The sequence below is a fragment of the Cornus florida genome, unplaced genomic scaffold (assembly GCF_030987335.1).
Source record: "Cornus florida cultivar Cherokee Brave unplaced genomic scaffold, ASM3098733v1 CherokeeBrave_3.0.0_Hap2_Chr05, whole genome shotgun sequence".
Lineage (NCBI taxonomy): Eukaryota > Viridiplantae > Streptophyta > Magnoliopsida > Cornales > Cornaceae > Cornus > Cornus florida.
Genome location: NW_026775575.1, coordinates 37,019,037 through 37,037,835, shown reverse-complemented (window position 1 = coordinate 37,037,835; position 18,799 = coordinate 37,019,037). Strand labels below are relative to the sequence as shown.

At 37.6% G+C, this 18,799-nt stretch overlaps 1 protein-coding gene across 1 annotated transcript; it reads left to right on the top strand.

Annotated features, from left to right (window-relative positions):
- The first annotated feature begins 14,209 nt into the window (after positions 1 to 14,209).
- On the top strand, positions 14,210 to 18,053 carry LOC132309145 (uncharacterized). Its single transcript, XM_059807492.1, has 4 exons — positions 14,210 to 14,272; positions 16,243 to 16,458; positions 16,737 to 16,944; positions 17,149 to 18,053. The coding sequence occupies exons 1-4, from the start codon at positions 14,210 to 14,212 to the stop codon at positions 18,051 to 18,053; spliced, it is 1,392 nt and encodes a 463-aa protein (XP_059663475.1).
- The last annotated feature ends 746 nt before the right edge of the window (positions 18,054 to 18,799 follow it).

Here is an 18,799-nt window from a genome sequence, read left to right as displayed (position 1 = left end):
GCTGGGAGAACCAGGATTAGCCATACTGATCCCTTTTGATGGCTTGGTCGAGGCGCCTTGGGGTTTAATAAAAATGGAGGCAATCCTATTTGTTATAGTGCGAGAATCCTCCACCATAACCTCCGCAATATGGTTTCCCCACCAGTAGTCAAAGGATGGAGAAGTATCAGGATTTTCCAGAAATGGCTGCAAAGAGAACTTATTACAGAGACGGTTAAACCAGGAGGATACTCTATCCACCGTTTCTTTTGAGGTGAAGACTACTCGTTTCAAGAAAGAAGTATTGAAAGATCGAAAAGGCGGAAGTGGAACGAGTTGGGTGAGACCAAATTGTCTAGCAAATTGTGGGGGATTGTAATACTCCACTACACACTTACTATTTGGAGAGCCCATTCTTGAACATCCATAAGAGATGTCCCTAGCAATCAAGAAACTGGCCCAGGTTTGTGTATGTTCGTCTTGGCAACTCGGTGGAGCCTGGGCAGGGGGATAGGAAAACCACAAAGGTCGCCTCGGTCTAGGAGAGAATGGCAAGAAAAGATGACTGGCCCGATATGCAGGGAGTTTGTAAAAGAAGGAGAACATGGTTTTGAACGATCTTTTTCCTGGTTGAATACGTGCATAATGATAGCCGGGAACAGGAACAGCGGTCGACAAGTCGAGATCGGGGTAAAGTTCAGGGAAATATGCGTATTCCCAAAGTTGTAACAGCCAGAATGGCCCAAAACAGGTTTTGAAGTTGGAAGCAACATATTCCCCGATGCCACGGTAAAGATAAGAAAGCAAAAAAGAAGCGAAAGCAAGTTTCTCGCCCGAGTGAAGAGCAAGGGCCAATTGAGTAAATTCCTTAGTGACTGTGAGCGAAGAAACGCAAAATAAGAACCTATTCAGCCAGTACACCAAGAAAGAAATATGCTCGGTGATGGAAACCGAAGTTCCTTTACCTTTGCTGGCTTTAATAAAAGGGCCATGGGTAGTAATGCGCTCAGAAGCGTCAGGTTTCTTTGGATATTCATAAGCTACTTCAGGAACGATGAGAAGTGAATTTATTTCTGTACCGTGAGGCCTAAACCCGGTAAGAAAACAGATATCTTGCACCGTCGGGCCAATCATACCACACCGAAGATGGAAGACATTAGTGGAACTCGACCAGAAAAAGAGTAATGAGACGAGAGCCTCCTTATCGATAGAGATTCGATTTTTTGAAAGAATGATGGCATCGTAAATGCCGACCTCCTTCCATAATGCTCCGTAGTAAGGTTCGACCCGATCAACCCAATCAATCCAGTCACTTTGAGGGATCGGGCAATTTTTGAAAAGGTTGGAAGAATCCATAAGATTAGAGAACTTGCGCTGAAATGGGAGTTGCTCCTCAGCTAAGGGACAGTAGGGAAGAAGTGAGGTTGGTGGACTATCTCTGAAGGCTGGAGCAAGGCCGATTCTAGGTGAGGAGTCAGCACCTAGGACATTGGCTAACACTTCACTAGTGCTGAAAATATCTGTAGCGATGATCTCGTTGACGAGTTTTTGCACAATCCCAGCCTGACTGGGAGGTTTGTTACTGGCCGGAATTGACGTGTTTTCAGTAACGATCGTTACGTTTTTATTACCACCCATTGGCTGAGATCCTGAGGAAAAGAATATAAAGTTAAATTAGAGAAGGACCAACGAGAAGGATAATGGAAGCCAAAATTTTATTTTTTACTAACAAAGAGAAAAATTCACTTCAAGATACTCACTAGTCGACTGGCCGGAGCTGGTGTTTTTACGGTGGCAAATGTTGAATATTTTGTGTCACCCTTTATCTAAAAAATTGAAGAAGGGATAATGCACAGCGTGAGAAGAGCTGACAAGAGGAAACAGTCACTTGGCTTTATTTACAATCATGTTCAATACAAGTTAAGGCCACTCAATTTAGCCAATCGATATGAAATACCAAGACAAGTTTTTTATGTTGGTGTGCATATATATGTATGTGTATAAACATGTATCTGAAAATATGCACATACCAGTAGATGCTGTTTTCGGCGTTTATTATTCTCACAGTGGTGGCAATCTTTGATTTGTTCTTTAGCTTTTCAGATCTCTCAGGTGGCGGAAAAACAAGGATTGCCGAGCTATCAGTGTTTCACGAACAAATATGCTAACCAAGAATTTAAGAAGAATGAGGAGTGACAATGAAAGAATTTCTGTATGCTTTGGAGACTGTTTTGGAAGAGAGAGCGTATCAAGAATGAGTTTGTATAGCTCGGCAACATAAGTCCATAATAGAAGTAGGTAGCCGGTAATAAATGGGGATATTTAAAGTGGTGATTGACAGCCAACGTGGGAGATCCAAGTTAAGCATTAGGGTTTGGTGTTGTCTACAGAGAGTGGGGCGTCAGAAAAGTTGCAACGGTTGACTTTTTAAAATAGCTGAAGCTTCAATTGTTTTAACTAGCTTGTGGCATGTACAACAGTGCAGCAGCCAATAAAGGCACCTTGAGCTCCCAACCCAGCCGCCAGAGACAACACATCAAGGTCCATTCACGTGCTCGGTATATTCTGATTTGCAACTTAATTTAAGTTATGGTCAGCATTCATTAAAATGGATTTGCACGACAATTGTGGATAGAGTGATTGCAATTTAGATATTCCTTGTACCCAGTGGTCTATACTTATTTGAGTACGCGAATCTACTGTAAAACCAACTATATCTACTTTAGTTGTTTGCTGTCACAATGGTGTCTAAAAAGATATGCATTGAGCTCCCAAACAGTCAGCCTATTGAGATGAGGCATCAAGTCTATCCACGTGTTTAAATATATGCCTTTGACTTGAAACCTATTTTAAGTTGTTGGTCAATACCCAGTAAGAAATGGGTTTGCATGGTAATGGTTGGAAGGGTGATATTGCATCAGGCATGCTGTACATATATATATATATATATATATATTTAATATTGCGTGTGTGTATATCTATAAGATAGCACAGATTGTTGAGCAGGAAGACACAACAACTTCAAAACCCATTAAACAAACAAACCAACCTCTCAAACCTTTAAACTCTCCTACTTTTCTCTCTAAAAAGAACAAAGAAGAATTCACTTACTTTATTAGCAATTTGTATTCTGGCTCAACTATGGAAGCTTTTAGCTTGCTCATATACTGGAGAAGCGATGACAGTGGAGCTTCTGCCACATTAAGTGCCGGTCCTACTGCTCGCACCTGCCACCGCCGTTACTAAAACCATTGTCACCACCGTAAGCTATGACAACTCAGCCGACAGCGGCAAAGAAGACGGTGATGGTGACAGTGTTGATTCTGATGAGAATGACTGAGAGTTCAAGTTTACCTGATCATCAGGTTCATGCGGTGACCATACGAATCCAAAAGTCTCGCTCTCACCGTCCGACGATCTCTTCTTCAAAGGACGGCTCGTTTCAATCGGGTCGTCGTCGATCATGCTAAACGGTTTTGAACCGAACTCCAAGTCGCCGTTTCCCGTGTCTCTGTTGAAATCTGCTACCAAATCTCGAGTCTTGATGTTGAAGTTCAAGAAATTAAAGTTTATATTCAACATGCATGCCTGGTGCGACACTCTCTCTACGGCCAGCGCCGATCCAAGGTTGAACAAATCATGATCCTTTGAAGCATGAAGGGTCATAGTACTTGGGTTTTGTTACCTCGGCTCGTCCACCTGAACCGTGAGTTTCGCCGGCGAAAATCCATCAAGCAAGCCCATACCGATGCTCTCTTCATGACCAACGCCGTGATGGAGATGAACGGGTGACTGTCCTTTGGTGTTGATGACTTTGGTAATTTGTGGTACCAAACCCATTGTCGGAAGAGTTGTTGATGCAGTTAACAGAGCCCGCGGATAACCGTTGCTGACCAGGTGCTCGCCAATTTATTAGTCGAGCAAAGAATTGCTTCGCACCGGAGTAAATGGTTGGACCCGTTTTGATTTTCTTTGACGTTCAAAGGTGTGCAGTGCGAAATATCACCGAAAATCCAAATTGGGTATGGATGATGGATACCGGCGATATACTTGCATTGGAAACTTGAGTGTTTCTCCGGCGGCGAAATTTGTTTTCTTCCTGCCGTTGCCGCTGACATTCAAGGCGAGGAAGGAAGGTGACGGCAAGCTCATGGCGGTTTCGACAGCGCTGTCAGTGCCGTTGTTGAGCATCGACGACAATTCCCTTGATGTCCTGTTGCTCGACACCGAGAACCGCAACAAGATCGATGCGTTTTATTTGAGAAACCCATTGGTGCAACATTACCACCTTCAGAAAGCGTTCTAGTCCAAAGGGTCATGTGAGCTCCTTCACCTCACTGGGTGTTTGTAGATGAAGACCATGTTATAATAATTAATTACCGTGTCTACATCATAGTGTTGTAAACTTCAAAACTTTGAATTGATATACCAGCGAAGGGCGACCTCATCATGTTTAGCATCGGAAGGAATTAGATGAGATGAAGGCGGCGCCGGGAAGGTTGCCGAGGTGCATGCATCCAGCCGAAAAGGCTGGGTTGAATTCTGGTGGACACTTGATCATTGCAGTTGGTGAGATTTAACGATGGAAGCAACAATGAGAGTGGTATATCCGGAAGCCGTGACCATGAATAAAGCCATGACAGTGGCGAGGAAAATTTGCGTCTCACCAAAACGATTTCTTTCTCTCCGGCCGAATGCTCATGCTCTGAAGTATACCAGTGCCCACACTTTCTCTGCCGGTATCATTAATTATTCCAGTCTCGGTGTTAGTTTCCGGCTGCCAAAACCTCAAACTGTCCGCTGCAACCTAACGACGACATCCATGTTCACGGGCAACACGGCCGCCGGTGTTATCTATGCCACCGCGTTATCCAGCGGCGACTTCAAAAATGGTGCAACACTTTCCCTACGGCCAGCACCGGTCCAGGAATGAATGACCATAATCCGTTGGAGCATGAAGGTGACGGTAGGTGTTGTTGCAATCAATCCCATCGCGGAAGAGTCATGCATATAATTCCAGTAGGTTCGCTCACTGTTGGCTGGAATAAATTGGGTCTCTCATTAGATTGAATGGCATCAAACTCCTCTTGGTGCAGGTTGATTTTCCCTATCAATGCAACATTCACCTAAAATTGCAGATCAACCCGAAAGCTGCAATAGCTCTATCCACAAACTTACATCATCCACAGCCTCCGGCAAGCTTCCCTCTATTTAAGAGCTAAGTATTTCAGTCTGGTGAAGATACTACAGCGATCAAATTTTCCCACGATAGTTCAGCTCAACGAGACCCAAAACCGTTGGGTATAACAATGGGTTTCTCCAACTTCTCTCTCTGGAAGTGTTCTATAGCTGCTATTACGTTTCTGTTTTGGTGTGTAAATGAAACATTAATTGGTTGGAAGCTTCAATATGGCCCAGGTGTAAATGGCCATTACAAAGTAATGATACTCTTTCGATTAATAAATGGTTTTAGTTATCCATACTTTAAAGGCAAAATTAGCCTTGACTGGTCCCAGGCCGAACACAAAAATTGGCCTAAATAAATACAACTCTACAAAAATTCGGTATGAACCCATTTTCATAGAGTTGGGGGGCAGTTGTTAACACCTAAAATATAATTCGAGGCAATCATGCCACGTGGTCAAAGAATATGAGGTCCGAACCTTGGGTCAACCCATGATCATTAGGGTGAAAGATTAATTTCTAATCAGGGTGATCAGGTTTAAGGTTGGGAATTAAGAAGAGTGGATTTTTTAGGCCATTAAAGCTGAGATGAGGTTTTGAGCTTATAACCGGTCACAATTGGGACTCTCAGTCTCAATGGTCATGATCATGAGTTTAGGCCAAAATCTTCTCAGTCACTATGGTCATAAGAGTCTTAGTCCCATGGTCATGAGTTTAGGCCAAAACCTTCTCAGTCAATATGGTTATGACTTTCAGTCTTAATGGTCATGATCATGAGTCTCTCCAAAGACTCATAACCAGCTATGATCAAGACTCATGACCAAATATGATTATGATTAGGGGTCTCGGGTCATAATCACTTGAAGAATCTTTGGGGTAATTCTCAGTCACTATGGTCATAAGAGTCTCAGTCCCATGGTCATGAGTTTAGGCCAAAACCTTCTCAGTCAGTATGGTTATGACTTTCAGTCTCAGTCACTATGATCATGAGTTTTAGGCCATATTTCTCTCAGTCACTATGGTCATAAGAGTCTCAGTCCCATGGTCATGAGTTTAGGCCAAAACCTTCTCAGTCAGTATGGTTATGACTTTCAGTCTCAGTCACTATGGTCATAAGAGTCTCAGTCCCATGGTCATGAGTTTAGGCCAAAACCTTCTCAGTCAATATGGTTATGACTTTCAGTCTTAATGGTCATGATCATGAGTCTCTCCAAAGACTCATAACCAGCCATGATCAAGACTCATGACCAAATATGGTTATGATTAGGGGTCTCGGGTCATAATCACTTGAAGAATCTTTGGGGTAATTCAAATGAAGATCGGCTGGAATCCCAATGATTTAAGAACCCAACAAGTCAGGTTTGGAAACGTGAAAAGAGCTTGAAATAGAAAAGGACAACTTGACAATATCAGAAGTTCAGAACTACAATTGGAAGGTTCTCACCTACATCTGATGAGGAGAGTCAAAATTGTCAGTAATCAGATGCCTCCAGGCTAACGTACAAATCAAGCCAGACATGACAGGTGCAGAGAGCTGAAAATGGCTTGAAGACCAAAATCATTAAGCATGAAAAACAAGGCACCACTTAGTTAAAAATACTATGTCAGACATACTTTAATTTGCCTATAGAAGGATGTGTAAGTCAGTCAACCTGACCAGCTCAGCAAGGTGGTTAGGAAGGGTCACTTTCAGTTTACAACCAATCAATTTCTAGAGAAAAGGTTGAAAGGTACAACACCAGGTGGAAATCTCTATAAATACCTACTCAAGCTTCACAAGGAAGGGGTCCAAGACCATTTCTGAAGTTCAACCTTTAGCATTCATATCACTTAGCACTTAGCTTTTATTTCATCAAGTTCAGTTTATTACTTAGCTTTTATTTCAGCAAGTTCAGCTTAGCACTATCAGTTTAGTACTTAGTTATCTTTCAGCATTCAATACTTTAGTTTCCATTTCAATCAAGAGTTTGTAATTCATTCATCATTGTAATCAGTTAAGTTCAATGAAGAAAGGTTTGCAGATTCAAGTATATTTATTGTTCAGTTTAAGTTGCTTCCAATTGATACTCATCTTAAATGTTTAAAGTCCTTTCTTAAAGGCAATAGCAACCTTAAGGAGAGGGTCATTCCTACTCTCCAACTCTCGCCTGAATCACCTTAGGTCGGTGACTCGACCCAATAGGAATAGTTTGGTAAGAAATATTTGAGTCCATCAGGACTCTGGCATGCCCGCATTCTAGGTTAGCCATTCATTGGCTAGCGACCTCAGACCACTTTGTGAGCCAAACACGTTCAAGCTCCATCCCTTGTGTAATTCGACTGAACCTCCTTTTCCATTTCCAAAAATGATAAAAATTATCACTCACTCACTGTATCAGCAATCAACACTCGGTCGGCGTTTAATCGGAATTGTAGGGTATCTCCGGGAAGGGGTAATGGGGAAGTGAAAACGACCTCGTTTGGAAGTTGTAAAAGAGCTATAAACATGAAGTTTCAAAACCTCAATTTTCTTAACCGGAGGCACATCGATCTCCAACGAAGGCCTGCGATGGTTGAAGCTCGACTGACAATTCGATTCAAAGTCCACATTATGCGACTTTGGACTCGTGAGATCAATTATTTGAGGTTCAGAGCTTGAGGTTTGTGAACAGAGTGATTCAGATACAGAGCTTGAAAGATCAAAATTAGCACTATTGGTGCAATCCTGATAAGAGAATATCGAGGAGGCATTCGATTGAATCGGAGACAAAGCTCGAACTCTCAACCGTAGAGAATTCATCGAGGAGGCATTGTCTGATGAATTCCAGAGCTGAGATTTCATCAGGTGTCGCCATTACAAAGTTTTCAATAACAAATGTAGAGAGAGAAAGAGTGGAGTAAGCCATTTTCAGTGACTGCAATGAAAGAGAACACCTGGTTTGAGCCAGAGAGGAGAGATTGATAAGGACAAAAGGAAAAACGGGTTGAACCCGTTAAAAGGTAATTACCCATATTCTTATTATTTTTTAATTTTAAACACTTGTCAGCATGGAAGAAGGCCACGTCAACATGCAAGCATTACTCTTTCTGCTTCATAACTGTTGAGGTAATGAATGGTGCCAGCCAAGCAAGCTCTCCAAAACATTGGAATCAGAAGCAATATTCTCTAGGGTTAACGATTTCTTTGACTTTTGTCAAAGGTATTTCCGTCATTCCACTGCGACTGTGTGTGGGGTCCTAACTACGCCGTCCTTTACTTGGCACATGTACAGTTTTTGCACACGGATCTTTTCTACGCATCCGTTTCATTTTTTTTTTTTTTTTAGTAATTTACACAGACCTTTCTTATAATTTATCATAATTACAAGCGACACTTTTTTTGTTTCGAAAATTACGCGGACCTCCCCTACTTTTAAAAGTATCTTACATGGACTTCCCTTCCGTTACGGTCAACGCCAGTCAACGACGGAAAATGATGACATCAGCAACTATTTTTCATGAAATACCCAAAATACCCTTTCCTATATTAAAATGAAAAAATATATATTTTCTAGATCCAACATATTCATCCACGTTCAATATGTTGCCACATCATCTTCATCTACTAAATCTTCCGGTTTATTCAGTGGTGATGGCGGCAAGGATCTGCAACGGCGACGGCGACGGGTTGTGGTGGTGGATTTGCAATGACATTCACACCCAATCATATCTTTCTACTAAGCCCACCATTTTTAGCCCAAGAACGAAGGTGAGTTTATGAATTGAACTCGTATATATTTTTTCTGTTTTGTGTTTGTCTCTTTTTTCTTATAGTTCTAACCCTGTTCTTTTCTATGTCTTGTAATTATGGTTATCAACCCGCTGAAAGCTATTAGTATGGCTTATTAGGACCCTTTTTGGTGGTGCTGGAACTGAGCCAAGAATGAAATCACGCAAGCCTTGTGTTTCAATAAGACGAAGCATCAATTTGCCCACAAAAGATTAATTTAAGCAGATCTATCAGTCAAATAGTCCACAAAGACTGTCATGTTATCGAAATGGATTAGTCTATATGTATGTATTTAATTAATTAGCCATTTAACCCATGGGAATTAAATAAGTATCTCTGTGCTAGCCATTCCTGGTGATATATACAATATGACTATGTGATATATATGCCCAACTGAAGTGACCTTACCAAATTCAGTTTGGGAATAACAATCAGTACAAGATGTTGTTCATCAATTGTCCCTGCGATCCATCTTTGTAACAACTAGTCCAATTTTTTCCATTCCCTGTAATCTGGGTTCTCCATCTCCTTCATGCCGTCCATGGAGCTATCATTATCATCATCTGGTACTGTAATCCTTTCAGTTGGTGCTGAAACGTCACCATTTATGAAACCAACCATGCTTGACTTGTCGTAGTAGTCGTTCTTTTTTGAGAGGGTGAGGATCTGCGATGGCGAGGATCTGCAAGACGATGACGCTGTGAGCCGGCGACAGCGATGGCGAGGATCTACGAGACGATGAGGCTGTGAGCCGGCGACGGCGACGATCTGTGACCTTGAAGCCTCCAGCTGACCGTGCATGTTCCAAATTGATGTTGTTTCATGAAAAAATGCTTTTGAACAAGAAGCAATTTCTGATTCTCCTTCAGAGCTTATGTGAAGACAGAGTTCTCAAAAGATTTTGTTGGATTAAATTGTACAATTCTAGGAACAAATAAAGAAAATTGACTAACTCTGTTAGATTATATACCATAGTTCTACTATCTCCATAATGGAAGATTTCACGGCGACGGCGAGCATTTATGTATATATATATATATATATATGGGTATTTTAGTCATTTATTATACAAAATTGAGGGCATATCAGTAAATTTGACGTGTCCGTTAGTGCATTTGATGGTCAGTAGGGAGGTCCGTGTAAGATATTTTTAAAAGTAAGGGAGGTTCGTGTAATTTCCGAAATAGAAAAGGTACCGCCTGTAATTATGACAAATTCTAGAAGAGTTCTTAATAAATTACTCTTTTTTATTTTAATTGGATTTATGTATTCTGACGTGCTGCCTTACTACTACTATAACATTATATAGTTGTTGTTACTATTCCATTTTATACTTCTTTAAATAGATGTTCTTTTGCTTTAGTTGGGTAATAAATACTACTAAGTTTTTTGGAATTAACTACTGCAAAAATTACATATATATATATATATATATTTTAACAGTTGGTCATACTACAATCAATAGTAGTATCTTATATTGGATATTGGGGTGTGTATTGTGCTCTTGTCTAAACAAGTCTTCCAAGTTACACTTGTCACCTAATATGAAAATTTAGTATTTAAATTCATTTTTAATTATTGAAAAATAAAAAATTTTGTACCCATTTGTTCCGAGGGAACTAGAAATTTCATTTTCATTGTGGGAGATATATGTTATAGTCCTTCATATCGACCAGATTGAGGTTTATAATGATTTCGACTGTATGATATGATATGCATTGATTTCATTTTAATATGAATTAATAAAATTTATGTGCCATTTTTTCTTTTTACTACCTTTTTAAGTTGACCGACCACTTATTTTATATACGAGCATTGATGATGGTTGAGTTTATGATTCTCCAACATAAATTGTAAGTCATCGAATAGAGTGATAGTGGTTATATCTATCTATTCAATTTATTCACACTCACACTTTTAACTGACAGGCTTTTGGTATCATGTTATATTATATTTTTTGTTTAGTTTTTTATCAGATTGACAAATTTCAATAAAAGATAAAAGTTTATAAAATAATACAAACACTATAGAAAATGAATTGTTCGTATGAACCCAAATAAAAAGTTTTTATTTAAAAAATATTAAAAGGAAAATGACAAAATAGTATCAAAAAAGCAAGAGTTTTTGGTATGTAATACCATTTTGTATTATATGAAAAGAAAAAGGACAAAAGGTATTACATTCCACATAAAGTGTATTGTGAGATTTGTCTCCCAAACACACAATCTTTGTCCTTCCAAATCTTTTTGCAGGGTTGAAACTTGAAGAGCACATAACTCAAGTTGAGTATTATAAGGGGCGTGTGTGTACATTGCATGTATATATATATATATGCGTGGTACCATTTCGGCCTTTATGAATGGTTATCCAGGCGAAAAAGTAATCCAATATATATATATATATATATATATATGGGCCCACAAGGGACATGCACTTGCAGTTATGTCTAATGAATTCACTAACAGCCTATTATTACTAAGACGATAGCCATATTATAGCCTAACTGATTTCGTTGGGATTAAGGTTATTCAAATGCCGTTGTTTTTCCTTCAATATAAGAGATGCAGGAGTTAAGTATTTTATTATTATTTTTATAGTATTCAAGAATTAAAAATTAATAATAACAATAATAATAATATTTAAAGACGATACACGCAATTTATTGCAAATAATCACAGATACTCGCAATACATAAATACTCCAATACTTTCCAAAATGACATTAACAAAATTTATTTCCCTATCATGTGATGTTCAAAATAAACAAGATTTAATAAAAATTCAACCAATAAATTTTTTTTTTAATTAAAATTCAAGCAAACACGAATTAGGCCTTTAAAAAATAAAGTAAATATTTATGTGAGTTACAGTTTAGTAAAAACTTGTCCTATATAATAAAGTTACTTAACAATCCGTTTGTTAGTATTTAGCATAATGATTTGCTTGTAATTATTGAAACGTCATGTACGATCCACTGACATAATTTGAGTTTGGTTATAGTCAAATTTCGCTTCTAAATCACTCCTATAATCTTTTGCACTAACACTGGGGGGATTATAACTCTTTGATTTGAATTTTTTAGTTTTTAGGTTTTAAACAAAAAGATGTAAAGTTCAATTTATGCAAAAAAAAAAATAATACATTTAATATCAACTCTTTATATATATATATATATATATATATATATAAAGCAGCTACAAAGAGCAAACATTTTCATTAAAAGAGTTGACATTAAGTGTGTGTGTGTGTGAATATATATATATAATGTTTTTATTTTGCTAGGGGAATTAATATTATCATTTTGTTACTTTTCACAAAGCAAGATATTTGTGGCAATGCATCAAGACCACTTGATAAATACGAATTTAATTAAAGTGTCTAATCAGTTTTTTTATCAATCACTGAACCAATCCAGTGACGGAGTAATAGAGAGGATTTTTTTTTTTTTTTTTTCTTCACATATTAAGCTAGACATTATTTTATTTATGATTTTATTTAGCCGTGCGAAGTGTTTTATTAGAATTTATCATTGCTACCTTCACCTACCTTGTTTGAAATATCGGTATTATATTTTGTCTTATTTTCTGATATATATAAAAGTAATATTACTCTGAAAGCTTCTTCATAATAGCACTATATAAAATTAGAACGACAATCAACTCTTTTAATGAAAATGTTTTTTTTTTTATAATATAAATAAATAAAAATATATTTAGAAATTAGAAAAAAGTTTTACACTTTTATAACAATGCATATGGATGTATTGCAGCTTCATATTTCCGGGTTGCTTGTCCAAAAATGGATTTCTAGCAATTTTTATGTTACAAATAATTGATAAGTGATAATTGTTGAATATCCACAGACCCAACAATAAATATAGTATGTAGATGTAGAAGATAAAAATTTATATATATTTATATACGCATTGGAACAGGTTAATGTTGTGATGTGACTTATGTTCATTAAATTCAAGACATTAATACCCTTGAGTATGGAGTGGCTATTGATTAGTTTAAATATCAATCTTAATTCAATCGTTCCAAACCAATTGGATTTTTTAAATCCATCAACGATTTGTTATCCTACGAATCATTCAAATCTCAGATCGAATTAAATTCGCGAATTAAAATTTTATCTAAATAATTTAATATTATTTATTTTTTTTAACCATAATCTAATCGATAAAATTTTAATTTATCGTCATTAATTTAAATATTTAAATAATTATTAATTAATACATTCTTATAATCTATTAAATTATTATTAATTAATTTAATTAATTAATACCATAGATTTCATTCGATTTATATATTTGAATCCAATCAAATTTATAAATTATGGATTCAAAATTTTTTTAATTTCTAACTATTCATTAGTGTAACAATTCAATGGATCAAGCTCACGTCTTATTTGTCGAGCAGCCATACTAGGGACACACACTTTCACATTTTGAGAGAGAGAGAGGGGCGAGGTACACGCACGTCTATGTGTGGGATCCTCAATCATCATTTACCGACTATTCAAATATATATTGTTGGTAAATAAAAAGTGTTGTTCCGTGGATACACACATATTCAGTTTCGCGTGGAGAGCGTAGTAATTATGGAATGATTTGATAGGTTGGGACTTTGCGGATTCCTCCTTGTCGGTGACAATGAGAGTCTCCATTTGGTGACGTGGCTATAAAAGGTTGGACAATTTTCCATGCAAAAGTTAAGAGTGCAAGGTTGGATTAAATATAGGATAAAGTGTAATAAACCCTCTTATCTTTACTCTTTCTCCCCAAAAAAAACTCCTCTAAACTTCCATTTTTATAATAAATTTCCTAAACTATTTTATTTTTTGGCAAAAAACACACTATGTCACTGTTCATCACTATTCAAATTGATTTTTTCAGTGAAACATGCATTGTAATTTAAAAATGACAATATTGCCCTTATTAAAATTTTAGAATTAAATCAATTAAACCTCAATTTTGTTAACTAATCCTAACTCTCATTGGCTTTCATCTCTACCAAATTGCATCTCTCTGATCTCATTCTTCGCAACCCCGTCAACAATCACAGACTAGACTTTTGCAAACCCAATCACAAATCAAAGTCATATGCAGAAAGCCATGTGTTACAAAACCACTTATGTGATTTGGTTACTGGAACCCAATCTTCTCTCTCTTGGTCGTGAAATCCAACCATCGTCATCGTCTATTTCTCTCTCTTGCTCCAGTTGGTAATCTGGCAGAGTCGTTATTGGAACCCATTACAAATTAGAACAAAGCTAAAGATGGTGGTGTTGGGGCGAGATGGCGGCAGAGATGCTGGTGGTGGGGCGAGATGGCGGCAGAGATGGTGGTGGGAAGAGAATAGTATATGTCTCACTCGCTTGCTCCATGGACTCCACATCCAAAATCTTCTCCCCAAACAACTAAAGTACTCACAATTAAATATTCTTTTGATCTGTCTCCATACTTTAATTTTGATTCTTAAATATATGTTTTTTTTTTTTTTTTTTTTTTTTTTTGGGTGTGTTTGATGGCCGGATTTAATGGCTGAAAACCAACGGAATAAGCACCGGTGGTGATTGGTGGCCAAAATTTTGGGTGGTGTTTAGTGTTTTCTCACCGGATTTAATGGAGTTCATGGGATAATATTCTCACCTCCAAATATGTATACACACACACACACACACCCCTATACGTAATGTTGCCAGAGAGCCCAGGTCGCTTTGCACTGTAGGTGGATGAGAGTCAGGATTAGAGGAGTAGATTTCGACCTTAAAGTTGCTATGTTGCAATGGAATAAACTAGGGCTAGTGTTTCAACAAGTGAAAAGAAAAAAGAGAGGAAGTGGTAGCCATGGCCGATGGAGGTGGTGATCTGAGTTGTTTGGGGTAGGAGGCGGAGGTGGTGACCAGCGCTAAAATAAGGAGGTGTTTGGTCTAAGAACTAGTGAAATTGTGATAAGGTGATGTAGTGGTGCAATACTATTGGCTGTTGAGATTGCACTTGTCACATCAGCAACAACATTTACTCAAACAATCAAACAATGTCATTTTATTAAAGGACAATATGGTAATCTAACATTTTCGGTGATCCTAATAACTGGAAGTTCTAATTTTGTCCATAAATTATACTTTTTACCTAGTTTAGGGGGCATTATTTAGTTTAGGGGGGTTTTGTGTTTTTTGTTGATAGTTTAAGGGGGTTTAATGCATTTTACCCTTAAATATATTGTCTTGTCTCACGTGACCATCCTATTGGCCGGATTGAGTGTTGCTTGGCTTGGAAATATATATATATATATATATATATATATATATATATAAGCATGGGTTTTGGATAGCTTGCTGTGGTTTTAGAGAGAGAAAGGTAAGAGTTACAGAGAGAGCGAGAGAATGTGTGCCCAAAGTAATATAAGGGGGTATTAAAGTAATGTCAGAGTACACGCCTTTTGGGAGCCAAAAGTTGGTTTTACATGTAATAAGGCCAAAAAGATCAGGTGAGAAATGCCAAAGTTCAAGAGCCAACAAGATCAGGTAAGAAGTGCCAAAGTTCAGAAGCCAAAAAGTTAGTATGTAACATATATAAATTCAGCTCTCTCTATATATATATAAATTCACAAATAAATATTAATCTTATACGTGTGGTGTCCCAAATCACAAATAGATATTAACAGAATATTAGCATAACAGATTAAGAGAATAAAAAAAAAGGAAGAAAAACTTTTTTGACGCTCAAATTGGATATGAGTAAAATTTATGATCGTATAGAATGTGAATTCTTATTTAGTATGATGCATAAGTTGAGTCAGAATGGTCATTAGATTAAAATGGCATCTTCATGTCTTTCAACAGTCTCATATTCACTGGTGATAAATGGCAATTCAGTGGGTTTCTTCTATCTATCGCGTGGGTTGCGCCAAGGTGACCCTTTTATCGCCGTATCTTTTCATTCTTTGTGTGGAAGCGTTGTCTTTGGCCTTCTAGCGAGCCGAATAGGCAAAGATTCTCTCTAGGGTGAGGATTTGTCGAGGTGCTCCATCTATATTTCACATGTTCTTTGCAGATGAATTTATTGTCTTTTGCCAGGTGTCTGAAGCAGAGATTGGCTCTCTCAAGTGTATTCTTTCTTCTTATAAGATGGCTTCAGGACAAAAGATGAATTTTGAAAAATCTGGCATTTTTTCCTATAAAAATGCTTCATTGCATTTAAGGCATGCTTTGAGTCAGATTTTGGGTTTGTTTGAGGACGGGTTTTAGACAAAGTATCTCGGGATGCCAGCGATAATTGGTCGTTCCAAATACGATGTGTTCAAAATTTTACTTTAACACATGCAGGATCGTTTAGCGTCTTGGAGGCAACATACGCTGTCGGATGGTGTTAAGGAAGTTTTAATAAAGGCAGTGTTGAATGCTCTTTCAACGTATATTATGTCTGCCTTCCGGTTACCTCAGACTTTGTGTCTTGCTTTATTAAAGCAGATACATTCCTTCTGGTGGCGAAAATCTAGTAAATATGAATCCATTCATTGGGTTTCGTGGGATTGCGTCAAAGTAAGCAGGATGGTGGTTTGTAATTTCGTGACATTGAAGCATTTAATTTGGCTATGTTGGCTAAACATGCTTAGAAATTCCAAATTTCTAAGCAGGGTGTGGTCTATTAGTTATTTAAAGCGAGATATTTCCCATTGTGTTCATTTGTTGATGTGAACCTTGGTTCAAATCTGTCATGAGCTTGGTCTAGTATTTGCTCGTCGCAAGAGTTACTGAGACACGACTTCCGTTGGATTGTGGGTAATGGGAAATCTGTCCACATTTGGAGAGATAAATAGATTCCTGGGCTTCCAATGTCATTGGGGCCGAGGGTGGCTGCGTTGGGTTTTACTTGGGTGGAAGAGATTATTGATGGTAATTGCAAAGAATGGGGTATGGATGTGTTGAGACGATTATTTTCTTCAACGAAAATTCATCGTATTTCAAAGATTTCTTTAAGTCATGGGCCGTTAGATGATGCTCAAATTTGGGAAACTGATGCTTCAGGTAAAAAAAAAAAAAAAGGTTCAGTGTTAAATCCGCCTACCAGTTAGCTGTGTCTCTTTATAACCCGACTCAACGTAGTGGGAGAATGATGGATAGTTCACGGGTAAGTGTCGGGTCAGTTTTGGAGTAGGTTATGGAGCTTTTCTTTACTTTCTAAAATTAAACATTTTATTTGGAAATGTTGTTATGGTGCTATCCCAACAGGGTATGCGTTGGTTCACCGAGATTGCTTGCAAGATCTGGTGTGTCCAAGGTGTGGATTGGAGGTAGAGGATATTAATCTTATTTTTTTCCGCTATCCTCACTCGGTTCAGGTATGGAAGCTGACTCCTCTTCGTTGGGATTTTTCTCAATATTCTCCTTTATCTTTTGTTGAATGGTGGGATAAAATTTCAATTAATGTTTTGCCTTCAATGGAAAATAAAGGAGTTATGATTGGGTTAGCATCCTTTTATGTGTGGATGATTTGGAAAGCTATAAATAAAATGATTTTTGAGAAGGATGTGTGGGATCCTTTGATGGTGGCTAATTTAATTATGGACCGTTTTTGGCAATTTCTAAATGTGCAGCAGAAATGCAAGCCGCTGGTTTCTCCTTTGCATTCTATTGTGTCCTATAACCATTGGACTCGTCCGTTGCATAACGAGATTAAATGTAATGTGGATGCAAGTTTTTCAAAGTCTTCTCGGTTAGGGGGTGGAGGGGCGGTGTTTCGGAATTCAAATGGTTTTGTTGTGAAAGTTGTGATTTTTAAGTCGCCTTCTTCTTTTTCTGTGCTTGAACCTCAAGCTTACGCTTTCCGCCGTGCTATTTACTGGACTAAAGTGTTTAAATTTCAGGATGTCTGTTTTGAGTTGGATGCTAAAGTGGTGGTGGAAGCCTTAACGGGTGTTCTATCTGGAGAGAGTGAGTTTGCTTCTTTGGTGTCTGTTATGCAAAAAGAGCTTCAGGATTTTCCTACTTTCTCAATTACGCATGTGCGACGGTTTAGTAATCAGGTCGCTCATACATTGGCATGTTTATCGTGTGTTGAGATGAAAACGGACTTGGTGCTTCAGTCCATGCCTTCATCAGTCCTTAAGTTTTTGGAGGAGGATGTTGCTACTTGAGTGTATGGAGTTCTATTTCTAGTTTCTGTTTTCGTTAAAGTTGTTGCCAAAAAAAAAAAATATATATTACCAAGATGGTACCCATATTAATAATAGCTTAATGGTGATGTTGTCCTCGAATCTCACTTATATTACACACACACACACACACACACACACACACAAAAGAGCATGTTACTTTAGCATCCTAGAATGGAATAACACTGTACCGGTTGATATGTTGGCAACTTGTCATGGTCAGAGCATGTTACTTTAGCATGCTAGAATGGAATAACACTGTACCGATTGATATGTTGGCAACTTGTCATGGTCCTTTTTCTATGAATGTGATTTGTGACAATATGATCCTACCCTAATTTCGGACCTCTTTCCATGCAAAGTCTTTTTTTGTATTATTTGGACTTCTCATGTAAATAAACATTTATTTTTATTTGTTTGGGCTAATTTTATTGAGTCATAGACAAATTTCACACTCAAACTTCAAAGTGACATTTGATTTGACAGGAGGGGTAATTGGTGTCTTTAATGAGTTAAATTAATGGATGTGACCTTTTTTTTTTTTTTTTTTTTTTTTTTTTTTTTGTGACAAGATATTTGTGCTTAATGAAACAGTATGAAATTAAAAAAAAAAAACATGAAAAGGAAATGGACGAAATTGTATAAGAACATCTAAGAGCTTTTGGTGTGTAGTACCATTTGTATCATACGAAAAAAAAAAAAATGATAAAATAGTATTACATCCCACG

What these genes read in the sequence shown, in the direction of transcription:
- LOC132309145 (XM_059807492.1), top strand. Translation starts at nt 14,210, where the DNA reads ATGGCGGCAGAGATGCTGGTGGTGGGGCGAGATGGCGGCAGAGATGGT. An exon ending in ATGGTGGTGGGAAGAGAATA is followed by an intron (nt 14,273 to 16,242) that starts GTATATGTCTCA and finishes TAACACATGCAG; the next exon opens with GATCGTTTAGCGTCTTGGAG. An exon ending in TTTCGTGGGATTGCGTCAAA is followed by an intron (nt 16,459 to 16,736) that starts GTAAGCAGGATG and finishes AGAGATAAATAG; the next exon opens with ATTCCTGGGCTTCCAATGTC.